Source organism: Vipera ursinii, assembly GCF_947247035.1.
Source record: "Vipera ursinii genome assembly, chromosome: 1".
In the NCBI taxonomy this organism is placed as follows: Eukaryota; Metazoa; Chordata; class Lepidosauria; order Squamata; family Viperidae; genus Vipera; species Vipera ursinii.
Window position 1 is genome coordinate 168,378,395 of NC_139512.1, and position 23,471 is coordinate 168,401,865.

The window sequence follows — 23,471 nt, forward strand, 5'->3', positions numbered from 1 at the left end:
GAACCTTCAAACTTTCCAGTTCACAGTATGCAGTTGTTCTAGTATCTATACTGACATGCCAGAACTGCTCATGGATGGACAATCATTTCCTTTGAATCTACCATAATTTAAGCATTGTTATCTACTTTGGGAAAAGCCCATAAGGTTTCCCTGAAATATATGTTGTGATTTAAACTGAGACAATGGTTTTATCACAATACTTTATTCAACAACATTGATAAATCTTAAATTTCAGAGTTCCAAAGCCAGACTTGTCAAATCCTAAGCTTCCAGGTATGTGTTTGATAGAAATCATCTTGACTCTTTTAAACACTACCACAAACACTTGCCACTCAAAATTCCCTTTAATATTTAATTTATTAAGTGCTTTGGGTGCTACATTTTGAATTTACAGATGACATAGCAAACACACACGCTACCATGCACAATCCACACACACAGGATCCTGTTGCCTTTCCTTAGAAATAGATTAAATTGTCAGAAGGACTCTACACAAAGGAAGCCATTACTCAACATGAAACTTGTATTTAATTAAATGCTTTGCAAAGATACATGAATAAAGCTATGCGTATGGCTTTTCTTTTGTGGGTGTGGGTGTATGTGTTTATTTAGAAAAACAAACAAACAAGAAACAGGAGAACATAGGTCTTCAACAAAGAAGCCAACTGAAGAACTAGTCTTGTTGCCACATGCTCCGTGGAAAGAAAAATACGGTGATGAACACCCCGTTCTGTAGATCATAAAACCATAAGAGGAAAAACGCAACGTATAAGAATTTTTCCCAGACACCAAAAATATAGTATTTAAATTCTATTAAAAAAAGAAAAGGTTGATGACAATAAATTTATTTTGCAGGATTGTACAGAAACCATTTTAGCACCATTCCCTTTTTCATAAAGAAAACATTTTAATAATTATTATTACTTCATTATTATATTGCCCTGTGTATCTCCATTCTTGGAATTATAACAGAAGCATAGCACCTTGTTGTATCTAGAATTAACACTAGATTATTAAATGCATCCCAGCTTCTAGAGATGAGGTAGCTCATGCTAAGAAATGATGGACCATTGGTTTGTCCTAATAAATCAAGACATGCAATGTCACAATTTCTGATGATGCATGACCAGTTCTTGAGTGAAACATTTCTCTCAGCCACAGTAAAACTCTAATATTTATGTTAATACCTGATTTGGGATTAATACATGGGAATAAATGACAAACACACATAACTGGACAATACACTTGAAGAAGTTGTAGCAGCCTTCCATAATATCTGGGTTGTCTCCACTCCAACTATCAGAATTCTTAATAATGACCCTGCTGGCTTGGGAATTCTCGGAGTGGAAACAAACTTACTTAGAAGATGCTCAGATAGAGAAAGGCTACATTATGGGAATTCTGATGTTACCTGAAGTCATTTAGAAATTTCAGCTTTGACCACATGCAAAATGTAATAATCTACAGTTTATTACTTTCAAGAAATAATGGTTCACTAGAGGTTTGCTGCTCATTAAGTCAACAACTAATCCTCTCATCAAACAAAATTCTTAAGTGTTGATTCTGAAACTTATTTTGGGAAATAATTTTGGGGAATTATAAATGTATTGAGTGAGATAACATACTCTGAGCTCTGGTAACCTTATAATTAAAACATTAAAAACATATATATTATCTTCTTTGATTTTTCCCAACCAGATGTTTCGTTTCCCTGCTGATTGCTGAATTAAAGGATTTAACATCCAACACAACTGGAGTGCATTATGTTGAGGAAGACTGATTCATTTTCATCATCTGCTATGACTGATTGCAGAAACACATTTTTAGGAAGTGGCTTCAGTTATATGAATAATGATCTTCCTCAAGAATGTAGCCATCTTCTAGTATCTACTGCCTGGCAAACTTATACCTACTTATCCAGGAACAAAGTCCACTGAACTCAGTGGGAGTTGCTTCTAAATAGACAGTACAAGATCATTTTGTTGTTGTTGCAATCTATGGATTTTTGCCACCATTTTCATTTCCAAGTTCCCAATAATCTATTTGAAGCTGACCCATGGATCCTTCTCACCAGTCCTGGTCTTGAAACCATGAGCTACTCCTGAACCAGTCTCTTTACTGTCTGTCTGATCAGGCAGCAAAATATGATATTCAAACAATGCCCTAACACTTGAATTTCATGTGGTCTGCATTTTTCCATATCATAATTTCTTGGGAAAGGGCTGTGCAGTGTCCCTCTGTTGTATTTTAAAGTGAGATAATATTCTTTTGTTAAGATGTCACAGTGGCTGAACCTCGACTGGAAAATACTGGATGAGTTCAAAACTGGGGTGATGACACCAAAGGGAAGCCACTCTTCAAAACGTCTGTATATCAAAAGGGAAATTGTTTCAACTGTGATTTGAAATTCACAACTGCTGAGCTGGAAATAAAGTGGTTCAGTTGACAAACAGAATAATATGGGTTCATACAGATGCCACAACATTTTAAACACAGGGCCAGGACTGACTGTGGAGGTACCCTATGGTGCTGCATTGATGGACTGGTAATTTTGACATGGTGAACATCTGAATCTTTTACTTATTTCCTACTGCTGTTCACCATACTTCTATTATATGAATTGCTCTTTTTAAAGTTGAGCAGAACCTCCAAAAATCAGGATTACCTCTTCTAATTAGGAAACAAAGATTAGTTTTGAATTATGTTAGATACATGTGTGGTCACTTGTCATTTTAAAATAGGATTTACTTCATTAAAATGTTGACTTAGGCAGTGAGACTGAAGATTTGTAAGTAAAATAAATACACTAAAGAAGGCCAGGGAGTTAGAAAGAACTGTTATATACAATGCTGATTGCAATATCAGCCGTAACTTCAAGAGTCTCAGGATTAACTTCACTCAGTCTAGGTTCTTGCATTCTGTTGCTGCTGCTGTCATCCCCAATGCTTTTGAAAAGATAAACCCATTTATTTATTTATTTAAGTATTTACTTATTTGCTTCTTTACTTTTTTTTACACAAAACAAACTCGTCCAATCTCTATTCCAAATTCTTGGTCTGCACCTCCAACATCTACTGGGGCAATATCAATGATAGGTAACCGTGCCACATTCTGTGTTTTGTATTCAAAGACCGTGCTGCCCACATTCCCATTGTGTTTCTGGAAGAACAAATCAAAAGAGAAAAAGAAAAACAAGATTATCAGTTGGATTCTTTGAATATCGAGAAGAAAACCACAGCAAGCTAATTATTACATTGTATACAAGATCTCATTAATAAACATCATTCCAGTTGAGACCTTTTGTATATACAGTGATTTGGTAGGTGTACCCTGCTTTTACTTTGGTTAATAGGTAGATAACTATCAGTTAGTTGATACTGTACAATAGAATAGTACTACAATTCTTTCTCTGGATACCACAACAATAAATCAAGATGTTTCCTCTCACTTTTGGCCCTGATACCTAGCATCTACCTAGGACAGGGGTATCAAACTGCCGGGCCAGAAGCCACACCCATCCCATTACTGGCAATGGCAAAACAGTCCCAATACATTGCGTGACATCATGTGACATCACGAGTTTGACATGTATGACCTAGGACCTTTCTACTTGCTCAAGCAGCATATTATAAAGAGAAATCAGCTCTGGAACCACCATTCTTTTCCAGCTTCTTCTACTGCTATACATTAATTTCAAATTCAGAGCTGTGACAATTTTCTTTCCTCATGAGAAACAACTGAATAACCACACGCACACATGCACACACACACACACTCCAAATATTCAATTTATGCCCCAACAATAATTCACTGCTAAAAAGACTTACAGAGCAGGTGTCAGAAATGACAGTGTATCTAAAACGGTTATTTCCCTCAGCTCGGATTTCATGGTCATTGGCTCCCTTCAGCACCACAGCCTTCTTTAGGTTCTTAGCTTGGTCATCCATGTAACCTATACTGTTTTTGCAATGATAGGTGATATTCTGAGAGGCCTCTTTGGAGAGTAAGCGCAGGAAAGTCATTTGTGTTATCACTGTGTTGGGTGATTGATTATCACCATAAACGAACTACAAATGAAGAAAGAAGGAGGCATTATTATTATTATTATTTTTACAATTTCTTGAAAAGTTTAATACCCTTTTTCAGATAGGCTGGCACTTCAACCTTGTCAGATATTCCTGCATCTTCCTTTAATAGCTTGTTGTAGATTTGGACAGGTTCAACTACAGAAACAAATGAACCAATATGAGTTTTAGAAGGAAGGCAATGTGTTTTCCCTTCCTTATTGCCTTATCAGGGAAAGCAAAATCTTTATACTTATAGTAAAGGTAAAGGTTCCCCCGCAAATGCGTGCTAGTCATTTCCAACTCTAGGGGCCAGTGCTGATCTCCATTTCAAAGCCGAAGAGCCAGTGCTTGTCCGAGGACGTCTCCGTGGTCATGTGACCGGCATGACTAGACGCCAAAGGCGCATGGAACGCTGTTACCTTCCCACCGGAGTGGTCCCTATTTTTCTACTTGCTTTCGAACTGCTAGGTTGGCAGAAGCTGGGACGAGTAACAGGCGCTCACTGTGTTACGCGGCACTCGGGATTCGACCCACCAAACTGCCGACCATATGATCCACAAGCTCAGCATCCTAACCCACTGAGCCACCGCGTCCCCTATACTTATAGTAGGGCTATGCAAAGTTCTTCCCATATTGGGAACTATCCATTCTCTTTAAACCTGAAGCAATGGATCAGATTCAGCTGCCTAGACAGTCCTTTCCACTATACCAGGGGTAGGGAACCTTGGCTCTTTTATGACTTGTGGACTTCAATACCCAGAATTCCTGAACCAGCCATGCTGCTTCCCTACCCCTGCACTATACGATGCCCTATGTCAATAATTTATTTTCTTGCCTTTTTAGTCCAGTGCTCCAGGAACCAGAATATTGAAATCTCCTTAAAGATTAAAATTATATGTGTTTTAACTGACTAGTTAAATTAAATAAACCAAAACTAAAGCTGAAGCAAGCTCATTCTAGTCCAATGTACAGTGTTTTCATTAATTAATGCATTGATGAAGAACAGTAAACAAATAATTGAAAAGATAATATAAATATCGTATTCGTAACTAAACAAATTAAAAATTTAAGGCTTGACTAGACTACCAGGTTGATTTGTCACCAGTTCAGAGAAGCAACAACTTAGAGGGCAAGAATGGATATGTTGCCCAATGCTCACTGCCAGACACACTGGGAAGGGAACACACACACACCTCCAATTGTTCTGCTCTATTTTCAAATAGTCCTGTCTGGTTTGATGACTGAGCTTTGCTTTCCTCTACACAGTGTTCCACAATGCTGGCAACCTGAAGATGTGCGGACTTCACTTTCTGAACTCTTCATATCTTCAAGTTGCCAGCATTGAGAAACACGGTTCTAAGACAACCTCTGTATTTTAATTGACTTTCATTTCATTTTCTCTGTTATGCCTAAATCGAGTCCATGGCAGCTTCTGTTACAGCAATCTATCTTTCCTAGTATGGTGGCTATAACAACTGCCTAACAGACAAACACACCCAGTTTGAAGTGCAGAAGGAATTAGATGGGGTTTTTTTTTGTAATTACTATTTTTCTCTCTCTAAATCTCTGTACTCTTCTATTGTGCTTTTTTTTAATTAAAAAGAAATCATGTTCTCACCAGGGTTCAGACAATTTATGACCACTATGCTTGTGAGAAAGATTTCTTCTAACAGCCAAAGATTGTGTGAAGAAAAAGGTAGGAAAGTGCAAGTAGGTTTTTTTATTTATTTCAAAGCTGCTAATTATATCTCCAAAAATATGTGTGTTTTAATGCTTGTAACTTTATAGATATAGATATATTTTAAAGCTATTTGTGTCTTGATGTACACATATGTATGTATTTTGATGCTTTTAATTTTGTACACATGAATTTACTTTAAATATGTGCATTTCTGTGTGTACCCCAAATATTTCTTTAACTACTGAAGTGAATTATAAGGAAATATTTAATCCCCTTTCGATTTAAAGGTATGAAGCATCCATTATGGGTATCTTTCCAATTGAAATCCCACCAAAATTAAATCTGTTGTAGCAGAGGCATAATGTAATTTAGAGAACATGCTAGCAGATATCTCAACATAATTATTGGCTCAATCATGGCATAAAAATGTATATACCTGGGGAAGCAGCATATTAAAAACATATAATTAGGGAAGCTGCAGTAAAAAAATAATATATGGCAAAGTTGAAAACAAAAATATGTCTGGAAACATAGATGCATGCACATACTGTACATGTATATAGAGGAAAACTCCATGGTAAGTTTTATGTTAATGGGAAATACATATGACAGCAATTGCTGAAACATGGCTGGGATAGAACTAGCAAAAATATGGCTGCGTGTTGCAATAAGGAAGTCCAGGGTTAGACTAAGCTGCATATGTTTATTCCAAAATAATAACTGAAATAAATACCAAGAAAATTCAGATTAGTTACCTGTGAACCTCTGTTCATATCAAGTCCATACCATATTGGTTTTAGATCAGATGACCTACTTGTCCACCACGTCTTACGTGGAATAATAGCTGGTTTTGCAGCTATACACGATTCTCCTGTTTCCATGTTGCAGAATGCTTTGATTGCATCTTCTACACAGCCTTGATTAGGGTCAATCCAGTATTCTCCTGTGAAAGCAAAACAGGAAATCTTAAAAGTATAACAAACCATTTTTTCCTTCTCTGTGTTAAAGTCCAACTTTTATTAAGGACAAAGCATAACTTCAATGTACTTTCCTTCCTATTCAAGTTTAAAACTGCAATCATGTGCACATCTATTAGTAAATAAACATGCATATGTTCAAGCAATGTATTTGAATTTGATATCAATTGTTCAAGGATCAAGGGCTGTGATGATGTAGCAAAAAGGTAAAAGAGGAGGTACTGGAAGAGGACTTGATAGTCTGCAGAAACTTGATGTCCAAAAATAGCTAAACTAATATTCAAATTCTTAATTTCTGTGGTCCAATATTTCAAACTTTGGCTAATTTAAACTGCATTTATAACATTACTGCCTTTTCAGTTGAGTATGTCTGTATCAACCCTAATATTATCTTTCTTTATTCATAATTAAATAATTTCCCTTACATTTAAGACTTGAGTAGAATTGGCTTAAATATCTGACAAATCCGTCATTTTTGGCCTACTTTTCTTAATTTGTGTTGACAGCTCTTACAAGAATTCTTTTCCTTGGAAGCATTTATTATGTATCAAATAATATTAGTGCATATTTGGACAATTTGAATAAGATTTCTTATATATTTCATCTTTTATGACTGCCTCCTTTATACAATACTTATGTTCTGGCTATCTTGTATCAGGCTCATTAAATTTTAGTTCCTTTACTCTGGTGAGGATAGAATAAAAATAAAAACGGAAGACAAAGAGGATGTGATAATAAGACCAACCTATGAATGGAGGGGATCTAATCATGTAATCCAATCCTTTGCTCAATGTTGGAATCTACAACTGCACATTCCTGACAGATGGTTACCCAGCTTCTATTTAAACAAGTCCAGCAACTTAAGGCAGCCTATTCCATTCATGTCTGACTGAAATCTATTTCCTGTAACTTAAACTTACTTGCACTTATTGCTTTTATCACCTGGAACAATTTGGACAATTCTAGTCTGTCTTCTGTATGACACCTCTTCAGATACTAGAAGAGAGCTGTCACGGACCTCCAGTTTTGTGCAGTAGCACAGCAGCCAAAGGATCACGGGGCTCTGCTCCCTATGGCTGATTTCTGCCTGCCAGGGAACTCTAAATGGGCCTGAAGTTGCCCCATAGAGGCAACACAGAAGGGGGGAAGTCCCGCTGATTGCAAAGAGATGGTGGTCGATCCAATAAGTTTGGGAAAAGCCATCCAGAAACCAGCAGGAGAAGAGGCTAGCTCAACTTCCAAGTCTAGCCCAAGCTACAAGCAACCGAAGTCCAAAAGTATTACTCCAAGCTGCCTGTAAACAACATGTTTGGAACTGGGTAAGAACAGCAATTTTCTCTCTTCTATTTGGAAATTAATTTCCTGGGGGGGGGGGGAAACAGCAAAAAGCCTCTGAAAGTGAGAAGGAGGGGGACTTTTGCCCCACCCTCCTGCAGAGGGAAGCGGCAAATTAAACCTTTCAGGGGGAATAGAAATATATTGAAATAAAAAGAATATAAGAGTTAATTTGGATAAGTTTGAAATTGGCAGAATCTGTTATTTTCCTTTTATATCATCAAAACAGAAGTAAATAAGTGTTTATTACTGAAAGAACAAGTACTGACATCTAGTGGTGGATGAAAATATTACAACAGCTGCTCTACTACAGAGACTGGCAATGTCTTAACAAAGAACAGCTGTGATTTTTAAAAAAGGAAATATCTTGGGCTTTCTATAAAGTAAAAATTATAAACTCTAAAAAAAAGAATTGACCTTTCTGGATTACAAATACTAACTCAGCTGTGACTCTAAAGCCATCTGCATAAAAAGGAAAACCCTGATTTTTTGGCTATCATGGAAAACCAGAGATCTGTAGAAAGAATATACCAAGAAAAAACAAATACTTTCCAGAAGGAGATCTGTGCTATGTTTCAACTAATCCAAACATCAATAATCTCAAACCATGAGGAAATTAAACATAACCTTGAAAACATAAATGAACACATCTCCAATTTAACTTTACAACATAAAAATTCTCAGAAAATAAAAATACAGAGTGAGCAAAGAAAACAGACAACTGATTACGAGATAGAGAAGAGAGATTTCAAGATGGAATTTAACAATACTAGGAAATATGACTTAACCCAGATGGGAAAAAATCTCTAGACATGGAAAAGACAAACTATACTTTAAGATTACAAAATAAGTTTGAGGACAAGAAAAAAGATTTGGTAAAATGGATTTTGCCAGGAGAACTGCGAGATCTTGAGAGAAAAAATAATAATAAATAAAATCAAGAAAGACAAAAAGAAAAAGATTTTCAATGAATAGGAAGGGGCAAAACTTTCCTATAAAAACATCTTACCTGTTTTGCCTTTTGTACCTGCAATAACATTTATACGTTTATGGGAAGACTCTTTGATTCATTGAAGCATATTGAACAAGAAAAATGTTGTTCAAAAAAAAAAGGCTAAAGGGAGAATCAAGAAATTAGATGATGGGTATTATCAGACGGAGTATTTAAAAATTAAACATTTGTTTAAATATGGTTAAAGAAATAGAAAGATTTTGAATATAAATGAAGATTAGTTTAAGAGAGATGAGCCCCTAAAGCGATATAGTATGCCTTCTCTCTTTTTTATTTTGTGTTTGATTTTTTTTTTGACATGAGAAATATAAAAATGTTGGGATGGTTTATATAAAAGAAATGTTTTCTCTGTTTTGTCTTGTTTTTCTTTTTGCTCTTATTTTCTTTTAAGATATGAGAAATATAAAAATGTGATGGCTTGTATGAGAAAAAAGATTTAAATACTTAAGTGTAACTAATTGTGAGAAAATCATAATCAGTAAGAATGTTTTGAATACTGTGGGGAAAACAAATTTAAATAAGAATGTAAACAGGATTTATGATGAGACAATCAAGATGATCAATGAAAAGAAGCTTCATACTGATGTGGTTATTACTTGCAGAAACATGAGAAAAATGTTTATATTTAATTGTCATTAAATAAGAACTGTATTAATTTAAGGTTGGCTAAAGAGTATATTATTGGAAGAAGAGGAAATCAAGTAAAGTTATTATATGGACTATAGAATTATAGAAATTAATTGTTATTGTTTTTTAAACACTAACCCAGTCAACATGATGTTTAGCAGATATTAAGGTATATGTTAAAAAATCAATAAAATATATTTAAAAAAGAGAGAGAGAGAACTGTCACATTCCCCTCAATTTCTCTTCTCTGGCTAACAATTCTTCCAACTATTCCTCATAAGGTGGTCCTTCCAGGCCCTGGTTATATTTGCCTTCCAGAAATATGTATAACACATTTGAAGACTGTTTGTTTAAAATAAAAACAAAGATACACCTACCACTCTTTTTGGATGGATGACATGATCTTAAATCATCACAAGTACGGGCTGGGTGCTTCTTAGATCCATCAGGGCTGCGCATTGTCTCGATCTGGCTACTCAGTGACTTCAGTGTGGCATGGACTCCTGGATCTGTTTTATTGCTGTCATCTGGAGCAGCTTCATCTTCAGTGAACTCTGGTAGCGGGTCTGGTAGACCATCATCATAATGTCCCATAATGTCACCAATTGCAGCAGTAAGATGCCCGGGGGGACCTGGTGGGCCTGGAGGACCGGGATCACCAGGAGGACCCTACACACAAAAAGCAGTATTGTAGGATTCTAATATCTGGGACACAAAGTTATAAGAACTGGATAGTAGTTCCAATCATTATAACTAGAGTCACTGGTTAAGAGAGGCACCTATACAAGATAGATAGATGGATGGATAGATAGATAGATGATAGATAGATGGTTAGCTGAAGGAATATGTACCTTTAGCTACCCATTTGCATCTATAATTTCAGTGGCAAAGGAATACATTGTTTCAGTAATAGAATATTGTAGTTCGAATTGATTAATACCTGGACATAGATTAAGAATGATTATTTGGAACACCCTTCCCCAATAAGGTTGTAAGTAATTGATACTGACAAGGCTTAAACTAATTGAACTAACAATTTTATGTATTTTTTTTCTTTTCAGGGTAAGCAGAGTGACCTTTCCCCCCCCCTTTATTTTTTATTATTGAGCAGAGGCAATAGTGAAACATTTTTGTAGTATAAGTAGTCCTCGACTTACGACCACAATGGAGCCCAAAATTTATGTTGCTAGGTGAGACATTTGTTAAGTGAGTTTTGCCCCATTTTATGAGTTTTCTTACCGCATTTGTTAAGTGAATCACTGCAGTTTTTTAAGTGAGTAACATGGTTATTAAGTAAATCTGGCTTACCACATTGACTTTGCTTGTCAGAAGGTCAGCAAAGGAGATCATATGACCCCAGGACACTGCAACTATCATAAATATGAACCAGTTACCAAGCATTTGAATTTTCATCTTGTGACCATGAGGATGCTACAATGGTCATAAGTGTGAAAAATGGTCCTAAATTACTTTTTTCAGTGCTGTTGTAACTTCGAATGGTCACTAAATGAACTGTTGTAAGTCAAGGACTACCTGTACTGTCATGAAAACCACATAAATATCCATATGAAATCACCAGGCATCAAATACAATTTAAAGTAGAGTTTATTTTTTTATTTTAAGTTTAGAGGACCTAATCTTGATAGGATAGGAGGCACAGGAGAGCTTTTTGCTCATTTATTGGCTGATGTGATTTGGATCTGGATTTATTCTATTACCCCTAAATGTAAAGGTAAAGGTTCCCCCGCACATGCGTGCTAGTCGTTTCCGACTCTAGGGGCTGGTGCTCATTTCCGTTTCAAAGCCGAAGAGCCAGCGTTTGTCCGAGGACATCTCCGTGGTCATGTGGCCGGCATGACTAGACGCCAAAGGCGCACGGAATGCTGTTACCTTCCCACCGTAGTGGTCCCTATTTTTCTACTTGCATTTTTATGTGCTTTCGAACTGCTAGGTTGGCAGAAGCTGGGACGAGTAACAGGCGCTCACTCTGCTACGCGGCACTCGGGATTCGACCCGCCAAACTGCCGACCTTCTGATCGACAAAGCTCAGTGTCCTAACCCACTGAGCCATCGTGTCCCTTCTATTACCCTTATCATCATTTAAAAGTGATCCATTAAGCAAGCAAATTGGCAGTGAAAATGACAAGGACTGGGTTGCTTCCTAAAACAAGGAGCAAATAGTCAGATGTGTGCCTCACTAGATTCTCAGTCCAGATCAGGTGCCCTGCATTTATAAAGAAGATGTGGCTTCTTCCAAAATGGCATGCAGTTTGACTCACACAAGCTTATAGGATATTCAATGGAAATAATTGTTCCTCTCTTTGACTGAACCAATTCCCCATTATTTACCTCAGGTCCTGCTTCTCCTAAAGTTCCTCTTACACCAGGAGGCCCAACTGGTCCATGTGGCCCAGGATTTCCTTCTTTACCTAAAGGTCCAACTGGACCTGGGGGTCCCTATATTAAAAGCAAAAGTTTGTATTTATCATGTTAATAAGGACACATAAATAATTTCCTTCCTTTTCAACTAAATGATATCTCTGGCCTTTCTCAACTTTCCACAAGATAACTGCAAACTGGCTCTGCTAATGCTCACAATGCATGAATGAATCAAAAGATCCAACTGCATATTATTTACTAGTTATTATTTAATCTCAATAACCAATTGCTGAGTCTGATTGTTTTCCTTCTTCTCTCTCCCCTCCATTTCCCTTCAGTATTGTACCTTTTTTGTTAACAGGTATATAAATTGCTCTTGACATTTTTGGAGAAGATGATAAAAAGAGACATGGGAGAAAAATGCTAACTGAGTGATGCTAAAATACTAATTCGGTGGGGAACCACAAAGATGAATGAGGTAACAAATGTTACTGATTAAGAATGAAAACAATAAGAATAGGCTTTCTTACAGGTCTTTTATTAGTTGAATGCAGAAGCAACCTTTGTGGCATCTGAGTCTGCTAACTTCATTTCTTTTAAGATATTGTCTCCCAGAAGGAGGCAGTTCTAACTGACCAGCTGAAATGCTTAGATAGCGAAAGTATTCTTCTCTTTTTCAATCCCATCAATAGGCTGAGGACCTATGAGAGCATTTCAGCCATATTGTCTCAGGTTTTTTTTAAATGATAAAACTGAATAAATACCAAATAAGCAGGCCTAGAGCCCTACTCCCTTTGTTTAAGTTATTTTAAAAGAATTGCACTATACTCTGTGACCATTACTTTCCCAAAGACTTCCTGTTATAATTATCAGGTGTTTCTTGTGGGCACTCCACAGAGCTGCTAGAAAAAAATCGTGACATAAAATTGCTCCAAAGAGGCCATTCATTGCAGGGAGAAGCTTCATAGTTGCTGGGCTATTCAAACATTATAATAAAGTTGCCTTTCCCCTAGGGCAGAGGTGTCAAACTCGCTGCATCACAAGATGTGTTGCGACATATCGTGACTTTTTTCCCCTTGCCAGAGCTGGGGTGGGCGCGGCTGGCCTGTGGGCCGGCAGTTTGACACCCCTGTCCTAGGGTAAAAGATGCAGGTGCGTGAGTTGGACTATGCTCAAACTGCTCTTTTTAACAGCTGCTTCCACTAACTATACTAAATCGCTGTGCTTAGCTTTATTGGGGGCGGGGGGGGGAGAGATTTGAAACTTGGAAACCTAGATGCCACCAAACCCCTGTCCAGTTTTATGTAACTTTAATGTGGCAGAATCTGTTTGGTGGAATTTCCAATGACAATCTAGGAGAAATCTGGGAGGGGGTTGCTGTTTTTTCTTTTAATTCCCTCAGTTTTATCATTTATTTTGGTAAGCTCCAATGGAAACATACTGAGGTTTTCTTCACATATGCACGCAACACACACACACACACACACACACAAACAGAGAGAGAGAGAGAGAGAGAGAGAGAGAGAGAGAGAGAGAGAGAGAGAGAGAGAGAGAGAGAGAGAGATTCACCCATGTGCACACATTCATTTTTGCACTTTTTGTCTCTCCCTTTTCAGGGAAAACTGCTGATATCAAAAGTTCACAGTCTTCATTGAGTATCCATCAGCATCTTAATCCAATTTAAATTTGTATCTCAAACCTTGAACCCAAGAAACTCAGAAACTGATCTTTCCCCCCCCCCATTACATATTCTTTAGAAAGCCTATTCTGGTTGCTGACTCATAAACTGGAGCTGTAGGTTGAAGAAGTCTTACCTGATATCTAATTTGATGCCTTTTGGCACAAAGAGAAAATGGTTACCCAGTATTTTAGATTTTGATTCAATCACTTTTTATTCTTCTAAGACGTTATAGTCAATCATAGGTTAAAGCTTCTTAAAAATTATAATGACACTGATAAAATCCACAATGCTCAAATTTTCAAACATCCCAGCCAGCCAATGTAAGCAATAAAAGCATTGATAAAATTAAAACCAGAGCAATATTAACCTTTTAGTTGTTTACATTGTAAGTTGGCCCTTTAAAATTTGCCTGAGTTTTGTGCAAAACTGGAAAGACATAAGGAGTTGGGAAAGGATATAATATGAATAAAAATGAAGAACACTGAGGTCTGGGTGTAGGAAAAGATAATTAAAGGCCATTAGAAAAGTATGCATTAATGTGCACCAAAGTTGCCATTAGTTGATAACCAGCAAATTAGAGATTGTTCTTGAAGCTTAAAAATCTTGAGGGATGGAACCTTTTTTGGACTGAAAGCTAAATCTTTGTCAAGTTAGCATCTTTGCCAAATACTAGATTATATTTAGAAATCCATACACAAAGGAACTAAGGAGGGTAAATGACCTCAAGCACAACCTTATTTAATAAAAAAAATTTCTGCAATCCCTATCCAAATTAATTTTACTCTGAAATCAACAAACACCATCTGTACAACAGCAAACTTAAACTGGGGGGGAGGGGATTTAATTAATTCCATATTATACTTCACATCTGGTTTACTCACTCTTGGGCCAAATGGGCCTGGAATCCCAGCATTGCCTTGTTCACCAGTAGGTCCCTGCAAAACACAGTGTGGATGGTCTACATTCTCTCAAGTTACATCTTATCTTTAAAGAAGAAGATATGGTGGTTTTGAATACGTCAACCTTGAGTATCCAGCAGTGGCGTAGCGTGGGTTGTCAGCACCCGGGGCAAGGCAAGTAATTTGCACCCCCTAACCTGTGGATTTTAGCACTCGAGTCTCTTCCACTAGCTCAGGAATTCTGGGAGTTGAAGTCCATGAGTCATAAAAGAGCCAAGGTTGCCTACCCCTGAGTTAGGTTCAAGGCAAAAAAGGGTCTCTGGAGAAGAGGGAAAATGCTAGTTTAAAACTGAAACAAGGCAACTTTAAGGTGCCTCAGCTGTGATTTAGGATGAGACAAAGAGAGGACATGGCGTTGAAAATGGTTAATGGGGCATGTTTGTTCCACTCTTAGTGGACGTCAGGATAAACCCCACGAGAGAATGACCTTACAACAGATGTGAATAGGCTTGGACTACGTTTGTAGATTGAGTGCATACATCACATGGAGCGATGATGGGCTTCATCAAGATTTATGATCCCACAATTGGCTAGTTTTCTCCATCTTGTCCTAAACCCTGGATACCAACCACGGTTTATGGCTTAGCATGTGGCGTGGGGTTGACCCAACATGTTAGGCGACAAACAATGACTTCCAACTTACAATGCCTCAGCTTCCCAAGGTTATTCCAAATCCGGAAAAGCCAACCAACCCACCCTGCAGCTTTGCCTGCTTAGGCTGAACCCCAGGAATTCATACTTGCTGCGGCGCCCAACCTATTTTCTGCCCAGACGCTGCTTATCCAAGCCAAGCCGCCTCCTTCTCTTTGGCACCTCGCCCCAAAGATTCGCCAGCCTGGCTGGAAACTATCGCTGCTGGCGACGTGTGTCGGGGGGGCGGTCCCGATCGCCGATGCACAGTTGGATCGGCAACCTGCCGACGCAGCTTTTGTTCCAGAGCAGGGACCCCCGGAGAGACGCTGCAGCGATCCTCCCCCCATGGGAAATCCACCCTCTTTCAAGCCCCGCCGCACCCCCCCCCGCCTTTGGCAACCCCGGGAGCGCCTTGGGAGAGCCTCCGCAGCGGAGCCCTGGGCTTGCAGGAGGGCCGCGCTCTGTGCACGCTCAGGAGCCGCCTTCTCCTTTGTGGGGGGGGGAGGAGGGAGAGAAGGCTTCCGTCCAGCGCCAGAGCGAAGGCGGAGCGGCCCGAAGGAGTCACGCTGTGTGTTTGTGTGTTTGTGTGTGTGTGTGTGTGTGTGTGTGTGGCGCGCCGTGGGGCATCAGGCCCTTCCCGGCTGGGGCTCCGGTGCCTCCGCCCTGCCGGATCCCGGCGCCGTCAAGCGCGCCCCCCCAGATGTTGCGCCCGGTGCGGCCGGCCCCCCCTGCACCCCCCACACTACGCCACTGGTATCCAGTGATGACCTATTATTCTTTACATCTCAGAATTTCTAATTCATAACATAATGACTTGAAGATAGCAAAAAAAAAAAAAGTTGCATGAAGTTCTAAGACCACAGACAATTAGTCCTATGATTAAGATTACATTAGAGCCAAGACAGCAAAGCTTGGCCTCCAACCACTGCAAGAAAATGTAGTTTTGAGTTTTGGTTCCCAGGATTACTAACCACCTTGGAAAATCAGAGCCCTAAATTAGAGGGAGAGGGAAGGGAACATAATAAAGCTCTTTCCTATAAGTTTTCATTCTCCCTATCAGCATTATTTTGCAATAAATCTCTTGTTAACAGCAAAATGATTTTGAAGACACTCCAGATTTCAAGAGAGACTGGATCACAATGAAAGCAAAAGAAAAATCAAGCAATCATTTCTATTGTGTAATATAATGTATTACAGCTTGCATATATTTGTTCTGGCTGATAAACAGTCACCTCCAGAAAATGTTTTAAAGGGTTTAAAATAAATAGCTAATTAAAATGAACTGATATTTTTTTTCCTTTTCACCTCCAACTAGATACACCATTTTGAGGGTGGAGACAGGCAAATAGTCAAGGTTAATATTTTTTTATGAGCCGTGGTGGCACAGTGGTTAAAATGCAGTATTGCAGGCTAATTCTGCTGACTGCCAATTTCCAGCATTTTGGCAGTTCGAGTCTCACCGTCTCAAGGTTGATACAGCCTTCCATCCTTCCGAGGTCAGTAAAATGAGAACCCAGATTACTGGGGACAATATGCTGACTCTGTAAACTGCTTAGAGAGGGCTGTAAAGTACTGTGAAGGGGTATATAAGTCTAAATGCTATTGCTATGGCCTTTTTTTTTTACAAGGCAGCCATTGGAGCCTTTGTGATGTGAGATTCTAAAAGTTGAATGAGTGCATTGCCCAGAAAAGGAGTGTTCCATGACAATGAATAAGGAAGCAGAGGTAGCTGAAAGTGCAATATGATCTATGCGCAAAAACAGTAGTTGCCCATGGACAACTGGAATAAGAGTAAAAGAAACATATAGATAATGTCTTACTGGAGGTCCAGGGAGACCTTGCAGGCCAGTGAAACCTCTATGACCTTTTTGTCCCCTGTCACCTCGATCACCATTGTCGCCTTTGTCACCACGAGGACCTTGGGGACCCTTAAATTAGAAAAATAAAACAAAATAAATTAAAATAAAACATAAAGTTGCAATCCAGCTAAAATTAAGCCCATTTCTATGCTTTTCAAATCAGCCATTAGCAATATGTTCCAATTCTCATTGATATCAGTGAAATAAGACCGCATACTTTCAGCTCCCTAAATAAATATCCACAACCCCTATACACTCTCTACACAGTTGCAGCATACCGTAATTTATTTTTTTACTATATTCCATATCAGTCACGTGAGTGTGTGTGTGTGTATGTGTGTGTGTGTGTGTGTGTGTTGTATATATTGAATATGCAAAGCTGTTCAAAATGTGGGTTGATAGGTAGTGAGAAGATGTATGTTTAGACAATCTCCACCTATAGTTGTGGATTTTTCCTGTTGGCTTTAAACTCCTGCAACCATTTATGATCTATATAAATACATTTGGAAAATTTAAAATTTGCAATGAAGAATATTTGAGACTCTCTTGTACCTGGAACTAGATACAGTGCAGGTGAATCTACTATGAGTAGATTTAATTTTTATTTATTTATTTATTTAATTAGTTAGTTATTCATTTATTTTTCATAAGCTTCAGTTAGACTGAGCTCTAAAATACAGATATACAAAACTTGCATTTATTTTTAACCAAAAACACAGCTATTTTTCAAACAATTAAGATTTCCATTTTAAAAAAAAACCATAGAGAACATACGGGCAAACCTCGTTTTCCAGCACGGCCAGGAGGACCTACTGGGCCTCGTGAACCCTGCAATGAAATGAAAAGATGGTTTCATGTATGATTGCATTTATATGCTTAGAACAGAGTTTCTTACAGTCTTTGTGTTATGGAACCTTTGAGAATCTATCGAAACCTTAGCAGAAAAACGCATAAAATAAACTTCATAGATATAATTTGCAAAGGAAACTAATTGTGCTCAAATGTCATGATCAAAGTATGAATCATTGTAAAAATTTTATATAATCAGATTTACTGAACAAACATTTTTGGAGACTCAAAGCCATATGTTCCTTTGTTGCTTATAACAGAATGAAAAACTAAATTTCAGCTAGAAGTTAATGAAAATAATGTTTATTATTTGTTAAACATATTTATATGGCTGCTCATCTCACAAAATGTGACTCTGGGTGGCATATAACCAACAATTACGACAATACCATAAATGTTAAAAAAAACACTTTTTAAAAAAATTTAAAAGTACGATTGCAGGAGAACTTCAATCTAAACACAATACAACCATCATACAGGATCCCTGTGAGATTCCAAGGTTGATGGAGTTGTAAATTTTTTCTTATCCAAGTTTAGAGATTCCTGAAATTTATCCGCAGAAGGGATCCATGGAACCCAGATTAAGAACCTGTGCCTTAGAGCATTCATTCATTTATCATTTTAAATACACAGCTCTCTTCTATAGGATCTTTGTAAAGGACTCACAGTAGAGCTTGGCAAATGACATATCCGGGCTATCTAGGACAGAGGTCCCCAACCTTTTGGGCACCAGGGACCAGTTACGTGGAGAGAGGTTTTCCTACGGACTGGAGGGAGTGTGGTTTTGTGTACTGCCTGCATCCTGTGGATGGGGCTTTCCTTGTTTGTGTGGACCAGTTTCTGGCATGCTGCGGCCCAGTACTGATCCACAGACCTGGGGTTGGGGACCCCTGATTTAGGAAATTACAGCAGCAAATCTACTAGCCAATAAAATGTTACTTAACTCAGAAATGTTAATAGATATTCATCAGCCACGTCATTTCATGGCCAGAATTCATCTTTCATCATATATGTCTTAAGAAGGGTAAACGATAATGGGAATTTGATTGTATGATCAAGACTATATGAAATGAAAATAATAAGGGAACAACTATACTTACTGGTTCACCTCTTTGTCCCGAATCCCCTGGAGATCCAACTGGCCCTGGAGTGCCAGGAATACCCTGAGAACCAGGAAGTCCTGCAGGTCCAGGCTCACCACGATCACCCTACAATAAATACCATTCCAGTTCTGCAATCAGATATAGATAATTTCCAAGTGCATATCTTTATATAGACAAAATGATGCATCTTGTACCATTGTACTATTATTACTAAACTGCTACTATTTACTACAACTATCTATATGCAGCTGGGATAGATGAGCAGAAAGCCATGAGGTAAAAACCATATCTGCAAAATAGTCCAATAAGGATTGAGCATGTTTAGTGTGTGTTGGAGAAAAAGTATCTGGAAGATCAGAAGAAATGGATGAAGGAACCTGGAAAAGAGAATTGCTGCCAGCTGCATTTCTGAAGAGGTGCAAACATTGCAAGGTTTTTACACTCCTCGTAGAATAATTTGCCCTCTCATATAGGAGCCAGTCCTCTCTAATGAGTGTTTATGAAGAAAAAATTGATTTCGGGAAAAAGAATTTAGGGATATTAGATTTTGGTTTCTAAACCTATCAATCGCTGCTATTACAATGCATGTTGATTGGTACTGTCTTGTTATTTTAGGTTTCAAGTTTTTCTGTCTACACCACTCTGAGGCACTTGGAGTGGAGAGGCATAGAACTTTTACTACATAAAAGTAGTAACAACAATAGCAAAAACAACATTTTATTGCAGGCTTCACTATGCTAATTGATCTTAGCTTCCAACATATTATATGCCACATGGTGAATTATAATCTTTTTGCTCCTATCTTTACTAAAATTATACTCATGAAGACCCAAAACAAATAGACTATAGACACATTTATACTTCTGTTGTAAAACTGGATCTGCTTTAAAACATCCATCCTTATTAAGAATTTTGACTGTGATTTTTCTCAAAGACTGAAGTATAAAGTGCGACATAAAACTCCAGATCTACAAGAAAACAACAGTTTTATTCCTTTGAACTTTCAAACTCACTCACCCTTTCACCAACAGCTCCATCTCGCCCAGGCGTGCCATCGTTACCAGCAGGACCCTAAGTTGAATGAGAAGTGGAGAAGTGGATGAAGTGTGATACCAGATTTGTCCTAAAATAATATTTTATACATGGGGTTGCCTTTGCAAAAGGCTTGGAAATTACAAAATGATCACAGACGTGTAAAAGGAAACTCCAGCTGTCGAAATTAAGGTGTGTTGATAATATCTTACTAAGAATAATATTCATAATGCTATTTCATGAAAATGCAGCAATATTTTTAATTACATTTTTGAAATTACTAAAACCAACTGGATTACAATACCAATAGAGAATGGCTTATAATACTTGTCATTTTTAAAACAGTTATACTGGCCTCTTGTTCAAGCTCCTAAACTTTATAGCCCTAGGTAATGAATGAACAACCAATACCCTTCGACTGAATTTAGAAGCTCAAATGCAGAAGATCAGTTAAAAGCTTCAATAGCATCTCTGTGATTTTTTCTTTCAGCCAAAACTGAATGCCAGAAAGATGGGGAGAAGCAACATGTCAAAGAAAAAGCCACTTTTAGCTTTTCCCTACTATTTCTTTTAGTTCTACTAACATTGAGGCCTCTAACACAGGGGTCTTCAAACTTGGCCCTTTTATGACTTGTGGACTTCAACTCCCAGAATTCCTCAGCCAGTGCCTGGCTGAGGAATTCTGGGAGTTGAAGTCCACAAGTCATAAAAGGGCCAAGTTTGAAGACCCCTGCTCTAACAGATTACCCTCCCCCATTACTTCTACAGAAAGACTTTCAGTAGAAAAACTTGTCCACACCTGGAATTGATTCCCTTAACGATCAATGTGATAAAAATATATTTTTGTTGAAAGAATATCAGTTCTGGAAATGTATGTATTTATTCACAGCAGTTACATTAATCCATAATGCTAGTAATGTATTCTTATGTCAAAACTGCCCTTGGAAGAAAAAAAAAACCACTTACTTCTGGCCCTGCTTCACCCACAGGTCCATGAGCACCTGGAGGGCCAATAGGCCCAGAAGGACCCTTGTCCCCTGTGGGTCCAGTTGGACCTTGTTTTCCAGGAGTTCCCTGGCATGAAAAGAGACATCCACATCAATGATTAAAAACCGTGGAAGATTGTTATGTATAGCAAAACAATCAGATATCAGTTTAAATGGGAGTCAGTCATAGCTACATTCTTACAGATGTAAAACAGAATAACAGAATAAAAGAGTTGGAAGGGACCTTGGGAGTCTTCTAACCCTAACCCTCCCCCCCCCCGCTCAAGAAGGAGACCTATACCATTCCAGACAAGTGGCTGTTCAGTCTCTTCTTAAAAGCCTCCAGTGATGAAGCACCCACAACTTCTGAAGGCAAAATGTTCCACTGGTTAATTGTCCTCACTGTTAGGAAGTTCCTCCTTGGTTCTAGGTTGCTTCTTTTCTTGGTTGCTTTCCATCCATTGTTTGTTGTCTTGTCTTCTGGTGCTTTGGAAAATAGGTTGACCCCGTCTTCTTTGTAACAGACCCTCAAATACTGGAATACTGCTATTATGTCACCCCTAGTCCTTCTTTTCACTAGAGCTGAACAGAGGTGAGTGCTTAGTCAAAAATGCCAGTTGTGTGGCAATACTCACTGCAGAGCCTGGCAGGCCAGGCATGCCCCTCTCTCCACGCTGGCCTGGCATTCCCACAATGCCTCTCTGTCCAGTAGTTCCAGATGGACCTGGGGGGCCATCAGGACCCTGGAATACACAAGTAACAAATTGGCTTACTTAGCAACCTCTAACATTTATATTCAACCAGGGTGTCACAGTTTAGCATTTGAGCTAATCAAGAAATAGCAAAGATAAGAAAATCTGATGTCGCTGAAAGCTTCAGCTGTAATGTAGGTTTTTTGTTCCCATGCTCTAAAAGAAGTGATTTAGGAGGGGGGGAATGAAGATAATGGCTCAATGACCCTTAGCATTTTGAGTTGAAATCAAGGCTTCCCTCTACTCTTACTCAAACATCAGGGCTACCATATCTCACCTGCCAAAATCCAGACAACCATCTAGACAGCAGCAAAGAAATACAAGCAATAATAATAATAATAATAATAATAATAATAATAATAATAATAATAATAATAATAATAATAACAACAACAACAACAGCAGCAGCAGCAGCAGCAGCAATAACAATAACAACAACAGCAGCAACAACAACTTTATTGTCACTTTGAATGTACACCAATAGGCATACATCAAAATGAAATTTCATTGAATATAGCTCTCAAAGGGTCACCACCTCCAATATACACTCCTTGTTCGTGGCCAGCTCAAGTTTCAGATCGTCCATTTTAGTCCCTAAGGAGCAAACAATGGCAAACAGGACAGATGGAAATGGGGCTCCATGGGGATTAGCCCTCAAATTAACCTGTATTCCTGCACGACAACCTCGCCTTCTTTCCTTTTTCTGATCCTGACTCTTCCACCTTTCCCTTAAAGAGGCCTTGCTTCTTTTGCCCCTGGAGCACGCTGCCGCCACCACCAACTCCTCCAAAAGCCTCTCTCTCTTCTTCTGGGCCTGCCAACAGCCTCATCCAGTTCCTTCACTCCATAAGCCCCGGGACCTCTCCTCCTCTGTCTCCTTTGGAAACAGCCCTTCAAGAGCCAATCCAGCCACAGCCATTCCAGGCGCCGCCATCTTAGAATGCTCTAATGCTCTGTTGCTCTCCAGGGCCTATCCAGAGTTTGTCTGGTCAGATATAGTAACCCATCCAGCACTTGTGGGTTACAATAAAGAAAATTATTTTCTTTAGCTTTAACACAAAGTCCTCATTAAAATAAAAAAAAGCCTGGAGGACATGTGGATTAGGATGGATTAGAATTAGGACAGTTTCTTTTTTTCGTTTGCAAACATAAGCTTTTCCCTACTTCCCAGTCCCTCCCTCTACTTACATGTTGTCCATCATCTCCCGAATCTCCTTTGTCTCCCGGGCTGCCAGATGGCCCTGCTGGGCCTCTATCTCCTATTCGCCCATGACCACCAGGGTCTCCACGAACACCTGGAGGACCTTCTTTGCCTGGTTCTCCAAGAGGCCCGACTGGACCAGGAGCTCCCTGAAAAAAAGAAGCTTCTGTTAGAAACAGAGAGGTCAGTGATGTAATTTCTTTTCTTTGTTGCATTTACAGCATACTCCTGCTCCAGATCATAGCTAGGATGCTTCCTATTTGATCAATAGTCTTCCATTCTTATGCTGATCACTTCCAGACCTGATTCGAGCCTCAGAACAATGTATTATACATTTC

At 38.6% G+C, this 23,471-nt stretch overlaps 1 protein-coding gene across 1 annotated transcript in view; it reads right to left on the reverse strand.

Moving 5' to 3' along the window:
* Positions 1-348: 348 nt before the first annotated feature.
* The window catches only part of COL5A2 (collagen type V alpha 2 chain), a 51,413-nt gene continuing 28,290 nt past the window's right edge, over positions 349-23,471 (reverse strand). Inside the window, exons 25-38 of the mRNA XM_083350497.1 lie at positions 23,121-23,282; positions 21,816-21,923; positions 21,161-21,268; positions 20,180-20,233; positions 19,160-19,267; positions 17,985-18,038; positions 17,172-17,279; positions 14,641-14,694; positions 12,049-12,156; positions 10,077-10,368; positions 6,504-6,691; positions 3,828-4,067; positions 2,991-3,159; positions 349-730 (exon numbers count right to left, since the gene is read on the reverse strand). Of these exons, the coding sequence (XP_083206623.1) occupies positions 3,013-3,159; positions 3,828-4,067; positions 6,504-6,691; positions 10,077-10,368; positions 12,049-12,156; positions 14,641-14,694; positions 17,172-17,279; positions 17,985-18,038; positions 19,160-19,267; positions 20,180-20,233; positions 21,161-21,268; positions 21,816-21,923; positions 23,121-23,282 (1,731 nt within the window). The 3' untranslated portion in view covers positions 349-730; positions 2,991-3,012. The remainder of the gene's footprint in view (positions 731-2,990; positions 3,160-3,827; positions 4,068-6,503; positions 6,692-10,076; positions 10,369-12,048; positions 12,157-14,640; positions 14,695-17,171; positions 17,280-17,984; positions 18,039-19,159; positions 19,268-20,179; positions 20,234-21,160; positions 21,269-21,815; positions 21,924-23,120; positions 23,283-23,471) is intronic.